The sequence below is a fragment of the Oncorhynchus clarkii genome, chromosome 21 (assembly GCF_045791955.1).
Source record: "Oncorhynchus clarkii lewisi isolate Uvic-CL-2024 chromosome 21, UVic_Ocla_1.0, whole genome shotgun sequence".
NCBI lineage: Eukaryota > Metazoa > Chordata > Actinopteri > Salmoniformes > Salmonidae > Oncorhynchus > Oncorhynchus clarkii.
This window is the reverse complement of record NC_092167.1, coordinates 27,886,944-27,911,508: the sequence shown is the minus strand read 5'-3', so window position 1 is coordinate 27,911,508 and position 24,565 is coordinate 27,886,944. Positions and strand designations below refer to the sequence as shown.

The window sequence follows — 24,565 nt, the reverse complement described above, 5'->3', positions numbered from 1 at the left end:
GTGTTGAGCCGCCATGTTCCCACAGGTGAATTGTGGGCGGACAGATTATGCCACCTGCTGAAGCGAAATAGACCTGCTATTTATTTTTCTTGTAATACAATGAACGGAAGTTCCGTTCCACACCTTAACATGGTGTTTACTAGTGAACACTTTTACTAAACAAGTCTGTTCATTTCTTGTAATTCTGCAAAAGAAAGCCACGATAAGGCCACGCGTTTCAATGCATGCCACAGGAACCGGTGATTGTAGATCTCTCATATGCTCTTTGATTTCTTGGTCAAACAGTTCAATGACAAGGAGTAGTTAAGTATATAGCAGTCATGTTATTTAGAGAGTTAGACTGACTGGGTGTTCTGATGCCTTCCATCTGTCTGCCACACAAGACGCAACCACCAGACAGATGTGTGTGTGTGTGTGTGTGCTTTGTCCCAGCGGTAGTCCCTGGGAGTGTGTACGCGTGTGTGTACTACTCACTGCGTCTGCACTCTTGAAGTACAGTCTGTAGTTAGTAATGAAGACTTTGCCTTTGACAGGTCCGCTGAATGGACATATGTACATTATGTCTTTGTCTTGGGGGAGAGAGAGAAAACGAGCAATATAAGAATGACAAAGAATATACAATGCACACAATGCACCCACACAAACTCAGAACCATAAAGACTACAGCAAGAAAAGAAAACCTTTTCAAAAACTGTATTCAACCAGTCTTAAAATCATCCAAGCAATAAATAACATCGGCAGAAGTGATCCCAGAGAGCGAGTGAGAGCGGAGATAGAGTAATGTTTATTGTTCATTTTTTGATTTCCCTTTAGTTTCTTGTCTATTTCACTTGCTTTGGCAATGTAAACATGTTTCCTGTGCCAATAAAGCCTTGAAGAGGAGAGACAAATTGAGAGAGCAATAGCGACATTATAACTACTCTGGAATAATGCAAGTTGACACGGCTGGGAGAGTTGGTTCCATATTGAGCCTCTCCTGTGACAACCCCAACAGGAATCTCCTCCCTACCACCTCTCGGGTTATATTTACAGTAAACACTTACACACCACGTTTTGGTGTGGGCGGTATACTGTATATACAGTGCATTCGGAAAGGGTTAAGAACCCTAGACTTTTTCCACATTGTTATGTTACAGCCTTATTCTAAAATTTATGAAGTCGTTATTTTCCCCCTCAATCTACACACACACACACACACACACACACACACACACACAACCAACACCCCATAATGAAAAAACAAAAACAGTTTAGAAATGTTAGAAAATGTATTAAAAAATATTTCCCGAAATATCACATTTACATAAAGTATTCAGACCCTTTACGCAGTACTTTGTTGAAGCACATTTGGCAGCGATTACAGCCTTGAGACTTCCTGGGTATAACATTACAAGTTTGGCACACCTGCATTTGGGTTGTTTCTCCCATTCTTCTCTGCAGATGCTCTCAAGCTCTGTCAGGTTGGATGGGGATCGTCACATCACAGCTATTTTCAGGTCTCTCCAGAGTTGTTCGATCGGTTTCAAGTCCGGGCTCTGGCTGGGCCACTCAAGGACATTCAGAGACTTGTCCCGAAGCCACTCCTGCGTTGTCTTGGCTGTGTGCTTAGGGTTGTTGTCCTGTTGGAAGGTGAACCTTCGCCCCAGTCTGAGGTCCTGAGTGCTCTGGAGTAGGTTTTCATCAAGGATCTCTGTACATTGCTTCGTTCATCTTTCCCTCGATCCTGACTAGTCTCCCTGCCACTGAAAAACATCCCTACAACATGATGCTGCCACCACCATGCTTCACTGTAGGGATGGTGCAGGGTTTCCTCCAGATGTGACGCTTGACATTCATGCCAAAGAGTTCAATCTTGGTTTCAACAGACCAGAGAATCTTGTATAGGTGCCTTTTCGCAAACTTGTACGGGCTGTCATGTGCCTTTTTCATAAAGGCCTGATTGGTGGAGTGCTGCAGAGATGGTTGTCCTTCTGGAAGGTTATCCCATCTCCGCAGAGGAATTCTGTCAGTGACAATCGGATTCTTGGTCACCTTCCTGACCAAGACCCTTCTCCCCCGATTGCTCAGTTTGGCTGGGCAGTCAGCTCTAGGAAGAGTCTTGGTGGTTCCAAACAACTTCAATTTAAGACTAATGGAGGCCACTGTGTTCTTGGGGACCATCAATGCCGCAGACATTTTTTGGTACCCTTCCCCAGTTCTATGCCTCGACACAATCTTGTCCTGGAGCTCTACGGACAATTCCTTCGACCTCATGGCTTAGTTCTTGCTCTGACATGCATTGTCAATTGTGGGACCTTATGTAGACAGGTGTGTGCCTTTCCAAATCATGTCCAATCAATTGAATTTACCACAGGTGGACTTCAATCAAGTTGTAGAAACATCTCAAGGATGATCAATAGAAACAGGATGAACCTTTTGAGTCCCATAGCAAAGGGTCTGAACCCTTATGTAAACAAGGTAAGTTTTAAATTTTTTATACATTTGCAAACATTTCTAAAAACCAGTTTTTAGTTTGTCATTATGGGTTATTGTGTGATGAGAATTTCTCTCTTATAAAAGAATGTACAGTGCCAAGAAAAAGTACATGAACCCTTTGGAAATTATGGTGGAAAATTGCAAGATTGTTATAATACTTTTATTGCATAAAATGGTGTATAGTGTATTCTGTTAATGTGTGTTCTACTGAGGATGGGCCTCTGGGAGGAGATTTACAATGTATTTTGGGTGATAAAACCTAAAGAGCACAAGTTAATGTTTCTGTTCTACACCGTATCAGGGAGAGATGGTTCCAGTTTGGAGTCGGAGGGCCAGACACTGGTCTCTACACAATGAAAATTGTTGACACAGCAGATAATACATAGCAGACAGTATCTTTCATACAAATCTTAACCTCGTGACCCATTCTATATATCCGTTGTTCGTCATGTAGGTTGAAAGCGGTGTATCTTGGCTATTTTGTCTCAGAGCTCTCAACGAATCATCTGAGCGTGAATCGTCGATCAGCCACCATTATCGTAGAGCACTCAATCGATTCACTTTTTATATGTGAGTTGTATTCACTAGCTGTTCTGGGGGCGGGCCAGGGGGGGCCAGTGCCCCTGTGACAATTTTGGACTCCCTTGTGGTCCCCCTAAATGTGGAGTATGAAATCATTTTTACATAACAAATTTTTGCTATCGTTCTTTTTTTACATCCGTTATTAGACAGTGACAACGATGATGATTATGAACATGGTCTTCTGCCTGCAATGCAGAAAACGATATGACAACAATAACGTCTAATGTAACTGGCCCCTCTAACAGTACAACTGGCCCCAGCTTGGCCCCCCCAGTTGAAATGGTCTAGAACCGCCACTGGTTGTATTGACCTGCTCCCTAATAAGTGATTAAAGATTTAGTTGAAGTATAACTCTGACTTGTGTGATAATTTCTTTACTATCAAATGAGGAGAGACAAACTTAACCACCACAAAATACCTGGATTTCTGCATAAATTGGTCATAAAATTTGATCTGATCTTCATCTAGGTCACAACTGACAAACGGTCTTCTTAAACTAATAACACAAACAATTATACATTTTCATGTCTTTACACACCGTGTAAACATTCACAGTGCAGGGTGGAAAAAGTTTGTGAACTCTTGGATTTAATAACTGGTTTACCCTCCTTTGGCAGCAGTAACATCAACCAAACATTTTCTGTAGTTGCGGATCAGACCTGTCCAACTGTCAGGAGGAACTTTGGACCATTCATCTTTACAAAACTGTTTCAGTTCAGCAGTATTCTTGGGATGTCTGGTGTGAACTGCTCTCGAGGTCATGCCACAACTTTTCAAATCGGGTTGAGGTCAGGACTCTGACTGGGCCACTCCGGAAGGGGTATTTTCTTCTGTTGAAGCCATTCTGTTGATTTACTTCTCCGTTTTGGGTCGTTGTCCTGTTGCGTCACCCAACTTCATTTGAGCTTCAATTGGCGGACAGATATCAAGACATTTTGCAGGAGAATGTTAGGCTAAACTTGGGAATTCATTGTGTGTTCCTTCCAAACAACTCAACTGTAGTTTCATCTGTTTACAGAATATTTTGCCAGTTGCGCTGTGGAACATCCAGGTGCACTTTTGCAAACTTCAGACTGCAGCAATGTTTTTTTTGGACAGCAGAGGCTTCTTCCGTGGTGTCCTCCCATGAACACCATTCTTGTTTAATGTTTCACGTATTGTAGACTCATCAACAGGGATGTTTTCATGTTACAGATATTTCTGTAAGTCTTTAGATGACATTCTAGGATTCTTCTTAACCTCACTGAGCATTATGCGCTGTGCTCTTGCAGTCATCTTTGCAGGACTGCTACTCCTAGGGAGAGTAGCAACAGTGCTGAACTTTCTCCATTTATAGACAATGTCTTACTGTGGACTGATGATCAAGACTTTTAGAGATATTTTTGTAACCGTTTCCAGCTTTATGCAAGTCAACAATTCTTAATCTTAGGTCTTCTGTGATCTCTTTTGTTTGAGGCATGGTTCACATCAGGCAATGCTTCTAGTGAATAGCAAACTCAATTTTCTTGAGTGTTTTTTATAGGGCAGAGCAGCTCTAACCAACCTCTCCAATCTCATTTCATTGATTGGACTCCACGTTAGCGGACTCCTGACTCCAATTAGCTTTTGGAGAAGTCATTAGCCTAGGGGTTCACATACCCTTTCCAACCTACACTGTGAATGTTTGTTTAAATGATGTATTCAATATAGACAAGGAAATACAATAATGTATGTGTTATTAGTTTAAGCACACTGTTTGTCTGTTGTGACTTAGATGAAGATCAGATCAAATTTGATGACCAATTTAAGGGTTCACATACATTATACAATGGCAAGAAAAAAAGTATCAATTTTAGAATAAGGCTGTAACGTAACAAAATGTGGGAAAAGTCAAGGGGTCTGAATACTTTCCGAATGCACTGTAAGTATTCTAAGACACCAACTACTGCAGCTGAATGATATCACCAAATTTCAAGGCTAGAGAAAAAAAACACGAGTTCTTCCTGTTATGAGAAGTTCCTCTAAGACAGCTAGAGAAAGGTTACAAGGCTAAATACAGATCACATTCAAGAAATCCTATATGATGTGACCATCTACGGAATCTGAAGCTAACCACTAGTGAGAGTTGCTGTTATGAGAGGTTCCTTTGAGACAGAGAGCAAATCTCAATAATATTTCCTCAATTCTTTATTTCTTCCCTCTCAAAGCACATTGGAGCAGAAAATCTGAGGCTCCTCCACTCAGATCTTCAACTCCAATACGTTTTGAGGAGCGAGGATGCACGCAATCAATGAAATACAATTGAGATTCACCCAGAAACAGTTTAGAAAACTCACCTATGACTCTCTCCTCTCCGGGCAGTAGGGTGACTGCCAGTGGTTCCATCTTCAGACTCTCTCTGGATGCCTGCCATCAAAACAGACAGTGGAACATTAATAGGGCTCACACACACACACACACACACACACACACACCTCCTTAAAGAGAAAGATACACACGGCATTTACTTCCTTCTTTGCTCCTAGGTTCAAAATACACAGGTTAAGACAAGAGGATTCCAATATCAACTCATTGTGCCACCAAGTCATTATCAATAAACCGTCACAATACGATGCAGAGCTCTATCAGAGTTATACAGCTTGACATCTGCAAGTTCTCGTTCTGGTAAAGTTGTCAGTCGGACTACTGTCGTCACCACTATAGATGGCAAGCAAATCAAACAATATTTGGATATAGCCATTTAGTTTATCCCCGGAGAGTTAGCACGTTAACTAGCCATATTGACGTGATCTGTTATTAGCTAGCTAGCCAATTTGACCTTCAATTAAGGCTGACCCCTTTCAGATTGTTTGGTCGATAGGCTGTTGGTTGACAGAAAATTCTTTAGCAGAGCAGAAGCAAAAAACAAGACACTTGTCCGATTCGCGTCTGTCTGAGGGGACTAATCAATTGTGGAGGCCATGGGGGCGACACAGTCCATCACTTTAAGACACTTGCTACTGAAATTGTATGTGGTTATATCTCGTAAGAACAATGGCGCAACACGAATACAAATTATATTATTTTATAACAAAAAGAGACTTCAACCGCATTGGATAGCAGCCGCTGTCCTGAAACACATCCGCGCGCTGCTGAATTGGCTTTTCCTAGACCATGTCGCTATTTGCAAAAACAGCAAAGTTAACCAGAATATTGGCAGCAGCGTTAGGAGACGAGAAAACAGCCCTTGCCATAAATTGTCTGAGAAAAGTGAGGAGAGAGGAAACCTCAACTTAATTAGGTCTATAATCAATAGCCTACATGTTAAATGTGCCTGACTTTATAAATCATCCAGATACAGTGCCTTCGGAAAGTATTCAGACCCCTTGACTTTTTCCACATTTTGTTAAGATACAGCCTTAATGTAAAAAGTTTTTAAAAAATTTAAAAAACTCAGCAATCTACACACAATACTCCAGAATGACATAGCGAAAAAACGCATTCGTTTTTGCAAATGTATAAAAAATACAAACAGAAATACCTTATTTACATAAGTATTCAGAGCATTTGCTATGAGACTCGAAATTCAGCTCAGTTGCATCCCTTTTTCCATTGATCATCCTTGAGATGTTTCTACAACTTGGAGTCCACCTGTGGTAAATTCAATTGATTGGACATGATTTGGAAAGGCACACCTGTCTATAAAAGTTCCCACAGTTCACAGTGCATGTTAGAGCAAAAACCAAGCCATGAGGTCAAAGGAATTGTGTCCAAGGCAGGATTGTGTCGAGGCACAGAACTGGGGAAGGGTACCAAAACATTTCTGCAGCATTGAAGGTTCCCAAGAACACAGTGGCCTCCATCATTCTTAAAATGGATGAAGTTTGGAACCACCAATTCTCTTCCTGGAGCTGGCCGCCAGGCCAAACTGAGTAATAGGAGGAGAAGGGTCAAGGAGGTGACCAAGAACCCGATGGTCACTGACAGAGCTCCAGAGTTCCTCTGTGGAGATGGGAGAACCTTCCAGAAGGACAACCATCTCTGCAGCACTCCACCAATCAGGTCTTTATGATAGAGTGGCCAGACGGAATCCACTCCTCAGTAAAAGGCACGACAGCCCACTTGGAGTTTGCCAAAAGGCACCTAAAGACTCTCGACCCATGAGAAACAAGATTATCTGGTCTGATGAAACCAAGATTGAACTATTTGGCCTGAATCCCACATGTCATGTCTGGAGGAAACCTGGCACCATCCCTATGGTGAAGCATTGTGGTGGCAGCATCATGCTGTGGGCATGTTTTTCAGCAGCAGGGACTAAAGGACTAGTCAGGATCGAAGAAATAATGAACTGAACAAAGTACAGAGAGATCCTTGATGAAAACTCGCTCCAGAGCACTCAGGACCTCAGACTGGGGCGAAGGTTCACCTTCAACAGAACAACGACTCTAAGCACACAGCCAAGACAACGCAGGAGTGGCTTCGGGACAAGTCTCTGTCCTTGAGGGCCCAGCTAGAGCCCGGACTTGAACCCGATCGAACATCTCCGGAGAGACCTGAAAATAGGTGTGCAGCAACACACCCCATCCAACCTGATAGAGCTTGAGAGGATCTGCAGAGAAGAATGGGAGAAACTCCCCAAATACAGGTGTGCCATACTTGTAGCGTCATACTCAAGAAGACTCTAGGTTGTAATCTCTGCCAAATGTGCTTCAACAAAGTACTGAGTAAAGGGTCTGAATACTTATGTAAATGTGATCAGTTTATTTTTTATACATTAGCACAAAAAAAAGCCAGTTTGAAGCGGTAGCTTGCTAAGTAAACATGATCAGTTAACTTCTGCTGCTTGACAAGCAGCCCCGACAAAGGATGGAAAATTAACACTTATACATGTCAGGTATAGTTCACTTCTATTTCTACCACTCAAATACAGTGCCTTCAGAAAGTATTCATTCCCCTTCACTTTTTCCACATTGTTTTATTACAGCCTGAATTTAAAATGGATTCAATTGAGATGGAGTATTGTATGTTGGCCAATGACACAATGTCAAAGTGAATTGTTTTTTTTTAGAAATTATTACAAATCAATTAAAAATGAAAAGTTGTGAAAGGCCTTGAATCAATAAGTATTCAACCCCTTTGTTAAGGCAAGTCTAAACAAGTTCAGGAGTAAAAATGTGCTTAGATATTTCTCTGTGAACAAATTAACAACAGACTTTCAATATGCTTATGTGTATGCATAGGCTCTAATATGTCTATGGGTGTTTTTGAATTAATCATCACCTTAGCTGTCCATATCGTTATGTTAGGCTTTGAAGCAAAATCCACATTGACCATGTTTCACACTCAGCTTCAACCTGCCGTTGAACTTCTTTCTTCAAGTTGATCATCATAGTGAGGTGAGCTTTAAAAGCAACATACTGGGAGGGCGGAGCTAGCATGTTGGAGTGAACGGCTGTGCGTGAGAGGCTCCTGCAACTTTTTTGCGAAATAATCTAATTTAACCTACTTTATGGCACTTTTTACAACAAACGTTTCTTTCTAATACAAGATTGTAACTTTTTATATGAAAATGCCGAGTAATAAGCGGCCAAAGGACAATAAATCCACAGCGGAGGCCTACTCCCCACTAAACAACGAGACAGGGAGGCACATGCAACAACGTGACACTTACAGAACTTACCCGGGCTTTGGGGGAGCTACGTGTTGCTATAGCTGAGGATCTTAAGGCCACTATTGCTGAACTGGACACCAAAATCGAGAGCATCATTCGAACGGTCGCTTCGCATGGCCAGAGTATTGTGGACCTTGAGAAAGCTTCTGAATTCAACGCTGGTAGGATTGACGAGTTAGAGAAGCTATGCACGTCATTGCAGGATACTGTGCAGAGACTTTCTGTGAAAGTGGTGGACCTGGAGGGCCGATCCAGACGTAATAACCTTCGCGTTGTTGGTCTGGCAGAGGGGGTAGAGGCGGGCTCTCGCCCCACCGACTTCTTCGCCAAGCTATTGAAGGATGCAATGGGATCGGATGTTTTGGATTCGGATCCCCAGCTGGACCGCGCACATCGCTCCCTTGTCCCAGTGCCTGGACCGGGCAAACGTCCTCGCCCAGTAATCATCTGTTGTTACAGTTTCAAGACCAAGGATCTTATCCTGCGTGAAGCTCGAATGAGGGGCAACCTGTCACATAAAGGGCATCCATTCCGTGTCTATGAGGATTATGCGCCCGATGTGGCAAAGCATCGCGCCGACTACAGAGATGTCATGACCAAACTCTACAAACTCCATCTTCGCCCAGCCTTGCTCTTCCCTGCAAGACTAAGAATTACCCCGCCTTCCGGTGAGAAGATTTGGCTCTCCTCGGTTTTGGACGCAGAGAAGTTTATCCGGGGATATACACCAATCCCCCGTACAGGTTAGAGTGCCTTGTTATTGCGTGTTAGGGTCTGCTCATGGACTCGAATCCATACTATACCATATTGGGTGAAAACGTATTAAACGGGCTCAACAAGGGCTACCGAACATATAAGACGCTGAGCAGACCAATGGATGGCGGTCAGAGCTGTGCTCAGCGATGCATATTTTTTACTTCCAGGTTTGATCACTGACACCTTCGGACGGATATACTTATATTCCCCCACTTTTGTTTTGTTTCGTTATTTATTTTACAATCCTTACATTATTCTTACTACCATACCATTTATTTATTGCTTGCAGGGGACTGGGGGTGATGGTTGGGAGGGGGCAGACACCTGGTTAGCAGGTTGATGTTTTGTGCCGTTCTGCCTTTGTCTGGCCGTGGGCCTCTCTCCCGACTAGAGTCCCACCAGCCCGCTGTAGTGCTTATGTCTGTGTAGGTGTGCATACATATAATTACTATTTGTACTTTATTACTATTTTCTCTTAGCATTTTAGTATTATGTATGTGTATATTTTAAATCCGTGTAGATTGTTATTCTGGGGTATGAATGTTTGTATGTGTATATGTGCATATGGATGTATATACATATTCTTTAAATATATATTTTTATATATGATTTTTTTGTGTGGGTATGTATACATACATGTATATGTATGTATATGTGTGTGTGTGTGTGTGTGTATGTATATATATGTATATATAGGTATGTGTATCTATATGTGTGTATGTATGTGTGTGTATGTATGTGTGTGTGTATATGTGTGTGTGTGTATGTATATGTGTATGTATGTATGTATGTATGTATATATATATATTTGTATGTATGTGTGTGTGTTTATGTACGTATGTGTGTGTGTGTATGTATGTATGTATGTATGTATGTATGTATGTATGTATGTATGTATGTATGTATGTATGTATGTATGTATGTATGTGTATGTGTATATGTGTGTGTATGTATGTGTGTGTATGTGTATGTGTATATATGTATATGTGTATATAATGTATATATTTTTATTTATTTTTTATTAAACATATTTTGTTTATAGGGGGAACGTTTACTTTAACAAATCCTTGTTCCGATCTCCTGACCCACAGTATGTAAAGGTACGGCTGACTATGTCTGTTGCGGATGGTTTATTTTTTGACCGGCAGTTCTTAGCAATATAATCTTGAGGCTATATCTTGCTTATCTCTGGGATTGACCCAGGATGACGCTTAAATGCGCAATATGTTTAAGTTGCAACTTATTCTGTTTAGGTTTATTAGATGCTAACTGAACACTTAACTCGCGGGAGCCTCCTCAGTTCATATGTTAGTAGAAGTTCTAGGATAGTGAGAGGTGAAAGTATAGTTGGGATTTTATTTTTGTTTTACCTCTTGTTCGAGGTCGCGCAGTGCTTTTTTGGCATCGGCCAGACAATGTGTTTATTATTTTTATTTTTCCTTTTTTTTCTCTCCTGTTTGTACATGCCTGTTAAATGTGGGTTGATGGGGGGGGTAAGTGTTGGGGAAATTAGGGGAACAGGGTGGGAAGTAAAGGTGCTTGCAGGGGGTGAGGGGTGGGTTGGATACTGCTCGGGTGTAGGTGCTACAAATGCTGATCGTGATGGTTTGGTGCGCTTTCTTACCTTTTTATCAAGTTACATGGTATGCAGGCCACCATAGGAACTACAAACGAGAGGAGGGCGGGGCTTACATTCACTTCCTGGAATGTCAAGGGTTTAAACGAACGAATTAAGAGGGGCAAGGTCCTAGCCCACTTGAAAGCACTCTCGTCTGATATTATATTTTTGCAAGAAACCCATCTTAAGAATAACTCATAGCAGACTTAAGTGTAGGTGGGTGGGGCAAGTGTATCACTCTAACTTCTCTGCCAAAATGAGAGGCACAGCGATTCTGGTACGGAAAGGAATTCCCTTTCTACATAAAACCACTATTGCGGATAAAGAGGGTCGGTATGTGATCGCAATAGGAGAAATCCACTCTACCTCAGTAACTCTACTAAATATCTATGGGCCAAACATTGACAACCCCTCTTTTTTCAAAAGAGTCCTTGCCCTGATTCCAGATATCTCCCATACTAACCTGGTCATTGGAGGGGACCTTAACTGTGTGCTAGACCAATATTTGGATAGATCCTCTACCCGGCGAACCCCTACCTCCTATTCAAGCGAATTCTTGAATACCTACATAAAAAATTTGAACTTATTTGATATATGGAGGATCGCTAACCCTACGGGTAGGGAATACTCCTTTTACTCTCATGTTCACAAGGTTTACACTCGAATTGACTACTTTTTGTTGGATGCTAGACTACTCCCCTATACCTGTAATGTGAGGTATCATGATATTATAATCTCGGACCACAGTCCACTCACCTTCTCCCTGAGATTGGGTGACATTGTACCAAACGAGAGGGTCTGGAGGTTGAATCCTCAGCTCCTCACAGAACCAACATTCTGTGAATATCTTAAAGACCAAATTACATTTTTCTTTGATACCAACGACAACACAGAGACCTCCCCAGCATTATTGTGGGAAACACTGAAGGCTTATCTGAGAGGCTGTATCATCTCCTTTCAGGCTGCCAGGAGTAGGCAAAACAGAGGAAAACTGGAAGAACTGGAGGGACAAATTCACTTACTGGATAGGGAGAATGCTAGCCACCCATCTATGGAGAAACATAAAAAAATTACCTCTTTAAAATTTGAATATAATCAGATTCTCTCAGCTAAAATTGCTAAATCTTTTCTCTATGCCAAGCAAAAATATTTTGAGTTTGGTGACAAACCACACAAATTACTCGCCAGACAACTTCGAAAAAAATGTGAGTGACCGAATGATTCACAGGGTTAAATCTGCATCTGGGGAATTACTCTCTTCCCCCAAAGACATCAATGACAGATTCCGGCAGTTTTATGAGACTCTATATACATCTAAAGCGGATCCTAACCCCTTAATTATGCAAAAATTTTGGAGGACTGCCCTGAACCAGGAAGATTCTAACTTCCTGAATAAGGAAATATCTCAATGAAATTCGAGAAACAATTAAATCTCTAAAGAGTGGCAAGACCCCAGGCCCAGATGGATACCCTGGTGAATTCTATAAAACATTCAGCAACATGCTCTCTCCCTATCTGCACAAAATGTTGGTTCAGGCCAATGAGGATGGAGCTCTCCCTTCTACTTTGGACGAAGCGTTCATTACAGTTATACATAAGAAGGGTAAAGATCCAGACGAGGTAGGGTCATACAGACCAATATCTCTCCTTAATACAGACCAAAAGATTTTAGCAAAAACTCTGGCTAACAGGCTTAGCACTTTAATTGGCAAATTGGTCCATTCGGATCAGACCGGCTTTATCCCTAACAGAAACTCATTCTTCAATCTCAGGCGCCTCTTCAATATTATGTATTCTCAGAGGTTACCCAACGTGGACCTTGCCGTCATATCTCTTGACGCCGAAAAGGCCTTTGACCAAGTTGAGTGGCCCCATCTATTCAAGGTCCTACAGAAATGTAATATTGGAGATAGGTTCATAAATTGGATCCAGCTTTTATATAGGAACCCCTGTGCCAGAATACTCACTAACCAATCATTGTCGCCCCGATTTAACCTCAACAGGGGGACAAGGCAGGGTTGTGCGCTGTCGCCTATGCTCTTCGCCCTAATTATCGAACCGCTCGCTCAGACGATTAGATCTCATGCAGCAATACACGGCTATAATACTAAAGATACTCTAAATAAGATCTCCCTATACGCAAATGACATCCTCCTCTATGTAACAGAACCCCAGGCTAGTATCCCAGCTATTCTTGATGTGATCAATTTGTTTGGTACCTTCTCGGGATACAGAATAAATTGGAACAAGAGTGAATTAATGCCCATACGGTCGCAAAATACCTCCTGGCTAGAACATCTCCCATTTAAGTAATCTTCAGAAAAATTTACCTACCTAGGAATTGTAGTTACCAAACAATACTCCTTACTATTTAAAGAGAATTTCCCCTCTCTGATACAAAAACTCAAAGCAAACATACTATTTTGGAGAACTCTCCCAATTTCTCTGCTCGGAAGAATTAATGCCATTAAAATGGTCTTCCTCCCACAACTGCTCTACCTATATCAGAACATCCCAGTATTCATACCTAAATCCTTTCATAAACAACTGGACTCAATTATCAATCCTTTCATCTGGGATTATAAAACACACAGGATAGGTAAAAAAAACACCTCTGTAAATCCAAGATGGAAGGAGGATTGTCTCTCCCAAATTTAATATTTTACTACTGGGCCGCTAACCTCCGCATTGTTACGTTTCTGCTGGATGACGTACTTCCGGCATCCAGCTGGCTTAGTATGGAGCGTGAGGAGTGTCACCCCTTCTCTATTGGCGCTGTGATTTTGTCACCTGTCAATCTGGAGATGTCACTTTATTGTAACAATCCTATTATACATAGCACAGTCCGAATCTGGAAGCAAATTAAAGTCCACTTTGAGCTTAGACCAATGTCATTCATGCTCCCTGTCGCCAGGAATCCCTCCTTCGCCCCTTCTAACCTTGATAACACCTTTGAGCGATGGGGAGAATTGGGGATAAGTACCATAGGGGATTTATACATAGAAGGGACCTTTGCTTCCTTTGAGTTGCTGAGGGAAACCTATAACCTTCCCAGAAGTAATTTTTTCAGATACCTACAAATTAGAGACTACGTTAGAAAACACCTCCCAACATTTGGGAATGCTAAACCTTCCATGTTTGACGAATGTATAAAAATATGCCCCACCTCCGATAAACTGATATCGCGTCTATATGATGCTTTTCAATCTGTTAGCACACCTTCCACTGATGCCATCAAGGCAAAATGGGAGGAAGAACTAGGGACTGACATCTCGGTGGCAGACTGGGAAGAGAGCTTGGAGTATATCCACACATGCTCCATTAATTCCAGACATCGTCTCATACAATTCAAGGTATTACACAGATTACACTATTCCAAAACTAAACTGCATAGGATATTTCCTGACACATCCCCTACATGTGATAAATGTCAGGCTACGGAGGGTACACTACTCCACTGCTTTGCCCTATGCTCTAGCTTGCATGGTTATTGGAGTGGAATTTTTGGGATCCTCTCTGAAGTTTTGGAGACTTCAATAGATCCAGACCCGCTTCTGATAATCCTGGGAGTATCTGAGTCCCTAAACGGATTAACCAACCCCCAAAAACAACTAATCTCGTATGGTCTCATCTCGGCAAAAAAACTAATCTTGTTGTTTTGGAAGAGGAGGGAAGCGCCCTCTACCAAATTATGGCTCAGTGAATTGGCAAACACTGTACACTTAGAAAGAATTAGATATATTTTGAACAATAAATTATCAACATTTGATCAAATCTGGCAGCCTTTCCTCTCCTACTTGGACGAGTCGGCGCTGTGAATTTGTACTTATTAACGCACTCTCAATTGTAATATTTTCATCTACCTTTGGGCAGCATGTGATGGCCCTGCCACCCGAGCAGTTGGGGGGGGGGGGGGGGTTTGGGGGAATAAGGGGGGGGGGACATCTTCCCTCTTTCTTTCTACGTGTCCTTATTTTGTATGTCGTGTTTTGTATTATTTGTTCTGCACACAGAACTCTGGGTCTTGTTGTTCCTGTATGCTCTTTTATGTTTAGATGAGAATTGTATACCTGTCTTGTATACCTATACACCATTCTTGTGTGTGTTTAATAAAAAATATTTGAAACAAAAGCAACATACTGTTTTGATGTGTTTTGTGATTGTACTTGCATTGATGCCCGAGTGGTTAGAGGGACAATAGAGCCCCAAGTACCAGGCCATTAGTGACCTGATGGTTGTTAGCAAATTGGGTACTACCAAAGTATGTCCAAAGTGCATAAAAAGGAGATTACCTTGACCTTACGGTGACGTGGAATTTTACTGTGTTCATGACTCATGACTGCCGGGTGTGGCGGTAATATGGTCCCCGCAACAACCTTAGTCCTGAACATCTCTGAAACTAAGGGCATTGTATTTGGTACAAATCATTCACTAAGTTCTAGACCTCAGCTGAATCTGGTAATAAATGGTGTGGCTGTTGAACAAGTTGAGGAGTCTAAATGACTTAGTGTTACCTTAGATTGTAAACTGTCATGGTCAAAACATATAGATTCAATGGATGTAAAGATGGGGAGAAGTATGTCCGTAATAAAGAGATGCTCTGCTTTTTTGACATCACATTCCACAAAGCAAGTCCCACTGCCCTTGGTTTTATTACACCTGGACTACAGCCCAGTTATATGGTCAAGTGCTGAAAAGATGGACATAGTCAAATTACACTTGTCGCAGAACAAAGCAGCACAGGTGGACCTTCGATGTACACAGAGGGCTAATATTAAGAACATGCATGTCAATCTCTCCTGGCTCAAAGTGGAGGAGAGATTGACTGCATCACTACTTGTCTTTGTGAGAGGTATTGACGTGTTGAAAGCACCGAACTGTCTGTTCAAACAGCTAACACACAGCTCAGACACCCATATAGTACATACCCCACAAGACATGCCACCAGGGGTATCTTCTCAGTCCCCAAGTCCAGAAGAGAGGCTGGGAAACGCACAGCACTACAGAGCCATGACTACATGGAACTCTTACACATCAATTAACTCAAGCTAGCAGTACAATCAGATAAAAAAATAATTTCACAGTACAGTAGAACGCGGACTGTGAAGACACACACACTACACTATTTTGTAATATTGTATTGTTTTAATATTGTACATTTTTAATAAAGGAGCTGTGCAAATTTGCACAATGTATTGTATGATGTATTGTATTATTTATGATGTAGCCTATTGTTTTATTATGATGTATTGTATTATTATGATGTAGCCTATTGTTTTATTATGATGTATTGTTTTATTATGATGTCGGCTATTGTTTTATGATGATGTATTGTATTATTTATGATGTAGCCTATTGTTTTATTATGATGTATTGTATTATTATGATGTAGGCTATTGTTTTATGATGTATTGTATTATGATGTAGCCTACTGTTTTATTATGATGCATTGTATTATTTATGATGTAGTCTACTGTTATATTATGATGTGTTGTTTTGTTCCTGTTTGGACTGCAGGAAGAGTAACAGCTAACAAAACACTAAATCTTCAGGGATGTACTGTATGCGAGAGAGAGGGAGAGAAAGAGAATGAGGCTACTGTTTAGCATGTGTACATCCGCATGCGCAAGAGAGTGTGTGTGTGTGTGTGTGAGAGAGAGAGAGAGAGTTTGTGTGTCTAGCAAGGGGCACCGTTTCCTTTGGCGTCTAGCCTCCCTAGGTCTCGACAAAGCCACACTTGTGTCCATAGTACTGTACCTAGCCGTCATTTGTTTTGCATGGAAAACCCTCAACAGTCAATGCTATAAGAGCACTGTTTTTATTGGCCCGCCACTCGAGGACTTCCTGATTCGAGAGCCAATAGGAATGAGTAATCTATGACAGAGGGTGTCTGTATTGACAAAAACTCTATACCGTGTACACTATCCTGGAAGGCCGAAGGAACGTTTAAAAAGAATTTGACCCAACTGACACATGATCTAAAAAAACTATGTGCTATAAATTGCTTTCATGCTGGTTGCCGGAACTGTACAGACAGAGTTCCTACATAAGAGCTTTCAACACAGCCGTGAGTAAGACAGCACTACTGCCTATGGATGTTAGGTAGAGCCACCATAACTTATTAATGACAGAAGAGGGTAAGTAGCTAGTAACAGAGGCAACCTAGGAAATGCATGGTTAAAAAGTTTGGTCACTGACTTGAGATTGCAGATGGATAAAAAACATTTTTTAAATCCCCCTCATCTATCTACACACAATGCCCCATAATGACAAAGTGAAAATAGGTTTTTAGAAATTTTTGCAAAGAAAACTTGTGGGGCCAAATAAAATCCCCAGTGGGCCACCTACTGGGGATTCCTGGTGTAGAGGGATGCGTGAATGCATATGAGTATGTAAGTGAGAGAGATGAGAGTTTGCATGTATTAGTGTGGACTGGCACCATCATCTTCCCTGCTCAGCCTAACCGCTGAAACAGCTTATTAGATGTGGTCGGTAGTACGGTATCAGTAGATAATAATAATAACTAATTATTATAACTAATAATATATGCTGCAAACCACCAAATAAAACATAGAACAGAGAGAGTTTGAGAAATAACATGCGAGTATACAGAGCCCTTTGAATTCAAATAGAGAAAGACAGAGAGAACGGAAAGAGAAGCGAGGAAGAGAGCAAGATCCTTACATTCTGACTAGAGCTGTTCTCCAGGGGGTTATTTGAGCGGTTGTAGACTGGTATTGATGCAGAGGCCATGACTCTACAGGGGAGTGCTTCTTCCACTGACTCTACAGGAGGAGAGAAGATAGAAGGAGAGGAGAGAGGTCAGAGAACAAAACGTAAGATATCAATATTGATTAATAAAGTCATTGGGACTGTTTCCACTCATGGCTATCCCCAAAAAGTAGAACCACAGAGGTCTTCACAGATCCACCTGTACCCAAACACCCGAGACCCGATCCAGGACCCGAGCGGGTCCGGATCCAGAATTCTAAATGTCACATTTCAGGGTTGGATATGATTGTTACGGGTCTCAGGTACGTGTAATTCTAACTGACTTGTCAGGAGGGGCCTGTACAGATCCGAACGCAAGTGTGCAGAGAGAGAACATTTATGATTTATGCTGCTGCTCTTGCTTTTCACGAGAGATGAGCGTGACTCATGTAACTTGTTGTTGGCCAATCATAAGTCATCAAAGAGGCAATAGGCTACAGTATAGACTATAGAGCCTCGCAGTGTGTGGCAAAAGTTAGGAGATGAATACATCAACGGAAGATGGAATTAAAATGACAGAATTAAAAAAGTTGTAAGATGAGAAAGCGCATGCACTGCAGCCTCAGCCTAGCTAGCTAACGTTAGCTAGCTTCTCGTCCCGATTTGATGCAGTCCAAGACTAATAGTCTATGGTAGCACGAGTCGGCTTGGTTGGTTGCTGTCTCCCTCCCTCCATGTGTCACTCGCTCACAGTAAAGCCCTCCCTCACCTGCTGGAGCGGCACCTCTCTCCCTCCTCTCGTGCTGTATCAGCTCAGATTAATAAAGTAGCTTAAAAAAAAGACTTTTCTGCTGCTTCTCTCACTCGGATCGGACTGGGTCTGGATCCGACCAGGTCTATACAGAACGGGTCTAGATGTCCTCAGAGACCCGTTCCAAATGGACCCATATTATTTAAATGAATTTTTGCATATTGGGTCGGTGGGGGAAAGCCCCAGGCTAACTTTGGAACGGGTCCAACTTTTTGAAGATCTCTAAACCAGATGCCATTCCCTTCATTAAATAGTACCCGCAAAACACCAGTCTCAATGTCAACAGTGAAGAGACGCCTCCGGGATGCTGGCCTTCTAGGCAGAGTTGCAAAGAAAAAGCCATATCTCAGACTGGCCAATAAAAACAAAAGATTAAGATGGGCAAAAGAACACAGACACTGGACAGAGGAACTCTGCCTGGAAGGCCAGCATCCCGATGTCGCCTCTTCACTGTTGACTTTGAGACAGGTGTTTTGCGGGTACTATTTAATGAAGCTGCCAGTTGAGGACTTGTGAGCCGTCTGTTTCTCAAACTACACACTAATGTAGTTGTCCTCTTGCTCAGTTGAGTGGGAGGCCCCGGTGCACCTCTTTCTATTCTGGTTAGGGACAGTTTGCACTGTTCTGTGAAGGGACAATTCTGTGCTTCCAACTTCGTGGCAAACGGCAGGCCCTTTCCTGTTTCAGCATGACAATTCCCCCGTGCACAAAGTGAGGTCCATACAGAAATGGTTTGTCAAGATTGGTGTGAAAGAACTTGACTGGCCTGTACAGAGCCTTGACCTCAACCCCATCTAACACATTCGGAATGAATTGGAACGCCGACTGTGAGACAGGTCTAATCGCCCAACATCAGTCCCCGACCTCACTTATGTTCTTGTTGCTGAATGGAAGCAAATCCCCGCAGCAATGTTCCAACATCTAGTGGAAAGCCTTCCCAGAAGAGTGGAGGCTGTTATAGCTGCAAAGGGGGGACAAACCCCATATTAATGCCCATGATTTTGGAATGAGATGTGTCCACAACAATGTTTAATGCCTACTTTGCAGACAACAACTAATTGGGAAGGTGTTTCAGAACAGCCTCAATTCATTGGGGCATGAATTCTACAAAATGTCGAAAGCATTCCACATGGATGCTGGCCCCTGCTGACTCCAATGCTTCCCACAGTTATGGCAAGATGGCTGGATGACCTTTGGGTGGTGGACCATTCTTGATAGACATGGGAATCTGTTGAGCGTGAAAAACCCATCAGCGTTGCAGCTCGACACACTCAAACAGTTGCGCCTGCCACCTGAATGCACTTACATCTGGTCAGTCTGTCATGGAAAGTGTTCAGTGCAGGTGTTTCTGATGTTTGCACCCTCAGTGTATATCAACACACACAGCTGTGAATCAAACTGAGGTATATTTAAAAAACACACACGGATGTGCAGTTATTCAAATAACCGAACGAACGTTAGTTTTCAGAAACTTGTGTGGGTTTTACATTTTTGCCCGAGAAATAGGCCTTTTTTAATCTGATTTTAACAGTGAAAGACTTTTTCCTACATTAAATGAAAATATCCATGTGGTATTGTTACATACAAGAATATTCACAAGTTTTTTTTTCAGGAGCAACATGGAGCTTAGGTGGTAGGCATAGCCATGAGCATGGTCAATGATGCGGTCGCTGTCCGAAAAATTTAGAGGCCCTCCTGTTGACTGCAGTGACAAATGTAGCTGTTTTAAAGCAAGTTTCCTGCAATTCTACATATTCTGCTAAGGCTGAAAGAAAAATGTTAAATTATTCATTTGAATAAAAAACGTTTTAATGTAGTTATGACATACATGGTGCAAACCACAATAAAACATACTGAACAAAGAGAGTTAGCAATATATGGAGAAAGTGAGAGGTAGCTTGTTGTTTATGTTGGCCAATCAAAGCAGCTCAATGTGTAGCAAGTGAAGTGAACGTTCACTAATGCAATGCAAGATGGAATAAAATTGCTTAATACTTAAAAAAAAAAAAAAGAGAAGTAGGCTAAAACGAGCAACCAACAGGTAGGCTGTTTTATCTGAATTAGCCTAGCTATTGAGCTTAGCTAGCCTCTACAGGATCGGTGGGTGCCCCCGCGGGACGGTTGAGCTAACGTAGGCTAATGCGATTAGCATGAGGTTGTAAGTAACAAGAACATTTCCCAGGACATAGATATATCTTATATTGGTAGAAAGCTTAAATTCATGTTAATCTAACTCCACTGTCCAATTTACAGTAGCTATTAGTGAAATAATACCATGCTATTGTTTGAGGAGAGTGCACAATAATGAACTTGAAAAGTTAAATTTAAAAAAAATTAGGCACATTTGGGCAATATTGATTCATATTTTTTCACAGAAATGCAATGGTTCATTGCACATACACTGCATACAGAATCTGAATTGCACCTGGGCTGGAATAATACATTATGGCATTTCTCTAAGAAAAAACATGCCATTTTTTTGTACTGTGTTATATTATCATACATTAATTTCACATTTCCACAAACTTCAAAGTGTTTCCTTTCAAATGGTACCAAGAATATGCATATCCTTGCTTCAGGTCCTGAGATACAGGCAGTTAGATTTGGGTATGTCATTTTAGACAAAAAAAAATAAAAACTGCCGGATCCTTAACTAGCTTCTCTAGGCTACTCCAGTCAAGACAGTCATTGTTATATTGGATGATAAATAACATTGTGGATGCAACAAATTAGCTAGCCTTGGCTGTAGCAGAGTTGCCTTGGATATCTGATATCCAACAAAAATGTATGATACTATTCATATAGTGAAATTATTTCAAACCCCTACCCTAACACACACACACTACACCACACAAATCAAACCGCTCATCTCAAGGAGCAGCTATTACAGTTTGAAGTAGTGACCACTTGAGTTATATTTAGCATCATATAGCCTAGTTCAGCCTGGTTTATTCCAGCTCCGGAATATCAACCAACGGTTGGTTGATGTCAGTTTAACAGGGCAATCCGGGATTCGAAAAATGAACACAGCAGTCAACCCCGACACCTTTTTGGTAAACAGCTGAGGGATGGGGAAATGTCGGTCTAACCACTATCAAATTCATATGGATGCAAGGACAGACCATCCATGAGAACAAACTGTTCGTTTTAACCATGTTTTGAAACTAAACCGTTTGTTTATTATATTGTTTAGCAGCAATGGAGTAAAACATTTTTTTTAAATTGAACCTTTATTTAACTAGGTAAGTCAGTTAAGAACAAATTCTTATTTACAACAACGGCCTACACCGGCCAAACCTGAACGACGCTGTGCCAATTGTGTTCCGCCCTATGGGACTCCCAATCACATCCGGTTGTGATACAGCTTATATTTTGGGAGTCAGGTGAGCTAAGCGCATGAGGCATTTATAGGTTACATTCTTCAATGGATAGGCCTATACATCACTGATTTAAAAGTCAAAGTTTGGATTGTCCCTTTAAATGCTAAAGGTATAAGTCAAGACATTAATCATTTAATTGAAAGGGCCAGTCTCTATATCTGATATAGCAACATCGGGTCACATCAACATACTGTACCAATGAGGTAGTGCTACGCTGCGTCGAGACAAAGAGCATTGCTATTTAAAACGTTTGACACACACAGACAAATATATACACTGAACAAAAATATAAACGCAACATGTAAAGTGCTGGTCCCATGTTTCATGAGCTGAAATAAGATCTCAGAAATGTTCCACACGCACAGAAAGCTATCAAATGTTGTGCCCAAATTTGTTATTATCCCTGCTAGTGGCATATTAAGAAGCTGATTAAAAAGCATAATCATTACACAGGTGCACCTTGTGCTGGGGACAATAAAAGGTCACTCTAAAATGTGCAGTTCTCTCATTTCCTCCGGAGTTGTTTCCAGAGAATTTTATGTTAATTTCTCAACCATTAGCCGCATCCAACGTCGTTTTAAAGAATATGTCAGTATGTCCAACCGGCCTCACAACCGCAGTGTAACCATGCCAGGCCAGAATTTCCACATCTAGCTTCTTCACCTGCGGGATCGTCAGAGGGGAGGGGTGGTGCTGAGGAGTATTTCTGTCTGTAATAAAGCCCTTTTGAGGGGAAAAACTCATTCTGATTGGCTGGGGCTGGCTCCCAAGTGGGTGGGCCTATGCCCTCTCAGGCCCACCCTTGGCTGTGCCCCTGCCCCTGCCCAGTCATGTGAAATCCATAGATTAGGGCCTAATGAATTTATTTTAAATTAGTGATTTCCTTATATGAACTGTATCTGAGCAACATATTTGAAATGGTTGCATTTATATTTTTGTTCAGAATATTTGACAAGTGACCACTGCCTGGGTGGGAGGCAGTGGGAGACAAGGGGGCTGCCCTATCTTAGCAAGCCTCATCATACAGTACATCACTACAAACTACTCGTATCTATTCAATCCATCACACAAACACAACAGAGACAGACACAGAAACAGACCTCCCCCCAAAAGGGCTAAATCAATACCTGCATTGTTGTTGATATTATCATACTGTAGGCTGATGCTGCAAGTGGGTCAAACACTGGTTTACATCCAAAATAGCACCATATACCCTACTTTTGACCAGAGTTCTATGGGCCCTGGTCAAATTTAGCGCACCACATAGGGAATAGGGTGCCATTTGGGTCAAGCATTCTGTCCTATATTCTGGTTACCTCTTTTGGATGAATGCAATATTAAAAACCATTTGGATACATTTATGTGCTAAAAAATATCCACACGAGGTCTGTAACGTTAATGATTCAATAATGTTAATTTCAAGCTCTGAGATTATCATCACGTTGACTTTCATGGTCGATGCTAATATGATACAATGTGTTACATGTATCACTGCAACAATAACGCAACAGCATGACAACCTCCCCACTTTCCATTTGTGTCAGTGTGAGTGGCAAATACTGTAGCAACAAAGTAGCACTAGCACGGGACTGTCACAAGTGAAGTCAGACTTGCAATGCAGAAATATGGGAAACGAATAGTGTTTTGAATTGAAACCATATCACGCTAACGTTACTCACCTCGGGAACGTTTTGTATTCTAACTGACTTTACTTGTAATTCCTGCTTGCCGACTAGCCCGATCCCCCAAAAATCAAGTGAGGTGAAGGAGAAATGGAATGCAAAACTAGCTTCAATGATACGCTGAAAGAAAATAAAAAAACATTCTGCTACAATACTAGACATTACGGCTCAAATAACATTGTAAACACAAAAAATAACTACGAACTGAAAGCAATGTTTCCAAAATAAAGGCTTCAAACACACGATAAGACAACTTTTACAACTTTGCCCCCCATCCCAGCAAGAGCGCAAAGCCAAAACTCGAGCCAGTGCATCACATCCATAGAATGAGCTCCCGAGCATCGACCAGGAAATAGCGAAGGCCCAACACAAACCGACAGCTACTTTAGAACACAACCGCGAACGTTTCTCTCGTCTCAGCACAACGTAACATCAACCAACAGCTGCCGAAAAGCCCACCCAATTTATTCGCCGCGGTATTTTTTATCGTAATTTGTATTACTTACACACAAACTGCAATTCTCCGTTCCTGGATTTGTCAGTCTGTTTTGCACCGCTCTCTCAGGAAGAACTTCACCCAGAGTCACGTGCGGAGCTGTCATGACGCGGATTGGACGATTGTCAAATTGGACCCTGCAAAGACTTTTGGGATATGTAGGCTATCACTGGTTTGTACTTTGTAAATATATTTCCAGCTATAACGGTTTATGAATATTTTTTTTAACACGGCATGTAGATTCAGTTTGTATTCATGTGTTTATTGGTATGGGGTAGGCCGTCATTGTAAATAACAATTTGTTCTTAACTGACTTGCCTAGTTAAAAAAAAAGGTAAAATATATATATTTTAAGATGGACAATCAATTTATATTGTTTTCTATTGAAATATGACAGGCCTACAGTAGATTTGTTGTGGGCCATC

The 24,565-nt window shown here is 41.5% G+C and overlaps 1 protein-coding gene across 1 annotated transcript in view; it reads right to left on the bottom strand.

The window, feature by feature from the left end:
* The window catches only part of LOC139378819 (myotubularin-like), a 69,241-nt gene extending 45,010 nt beyond the window's left edge, over positions 1 to 24,231 (bottom strand). Inside the window, exons 1-4 of the mRNA XM_071121340.1 lie at positions 24,151 to 24,231; positions 17,745 to 17,845; positions 5,373 to 5,442; positions 475 to 569 (exon numbers count right to left, since the gene is read on the bottom strand). Of these exons, the coding sequence (XP_070977441.1) occupies positions 475 to 569; positions 5,373 to 5,442; positions 17,745 to 17,813 (234 nt within the window). The 5' untranslated portion in view covers positions 17,814 to 17,845; positions 24,151 to 24,231. The remainder of the gene's footprint in view (positions 1 to 474; positions 570 to 5,372; positions 5,443 to 17,744; positions 17,846 to 24,150) is intronic.
* Between the last annotated feature and the right edge of the window lie 334 nt (positions 24,232 to 24,565).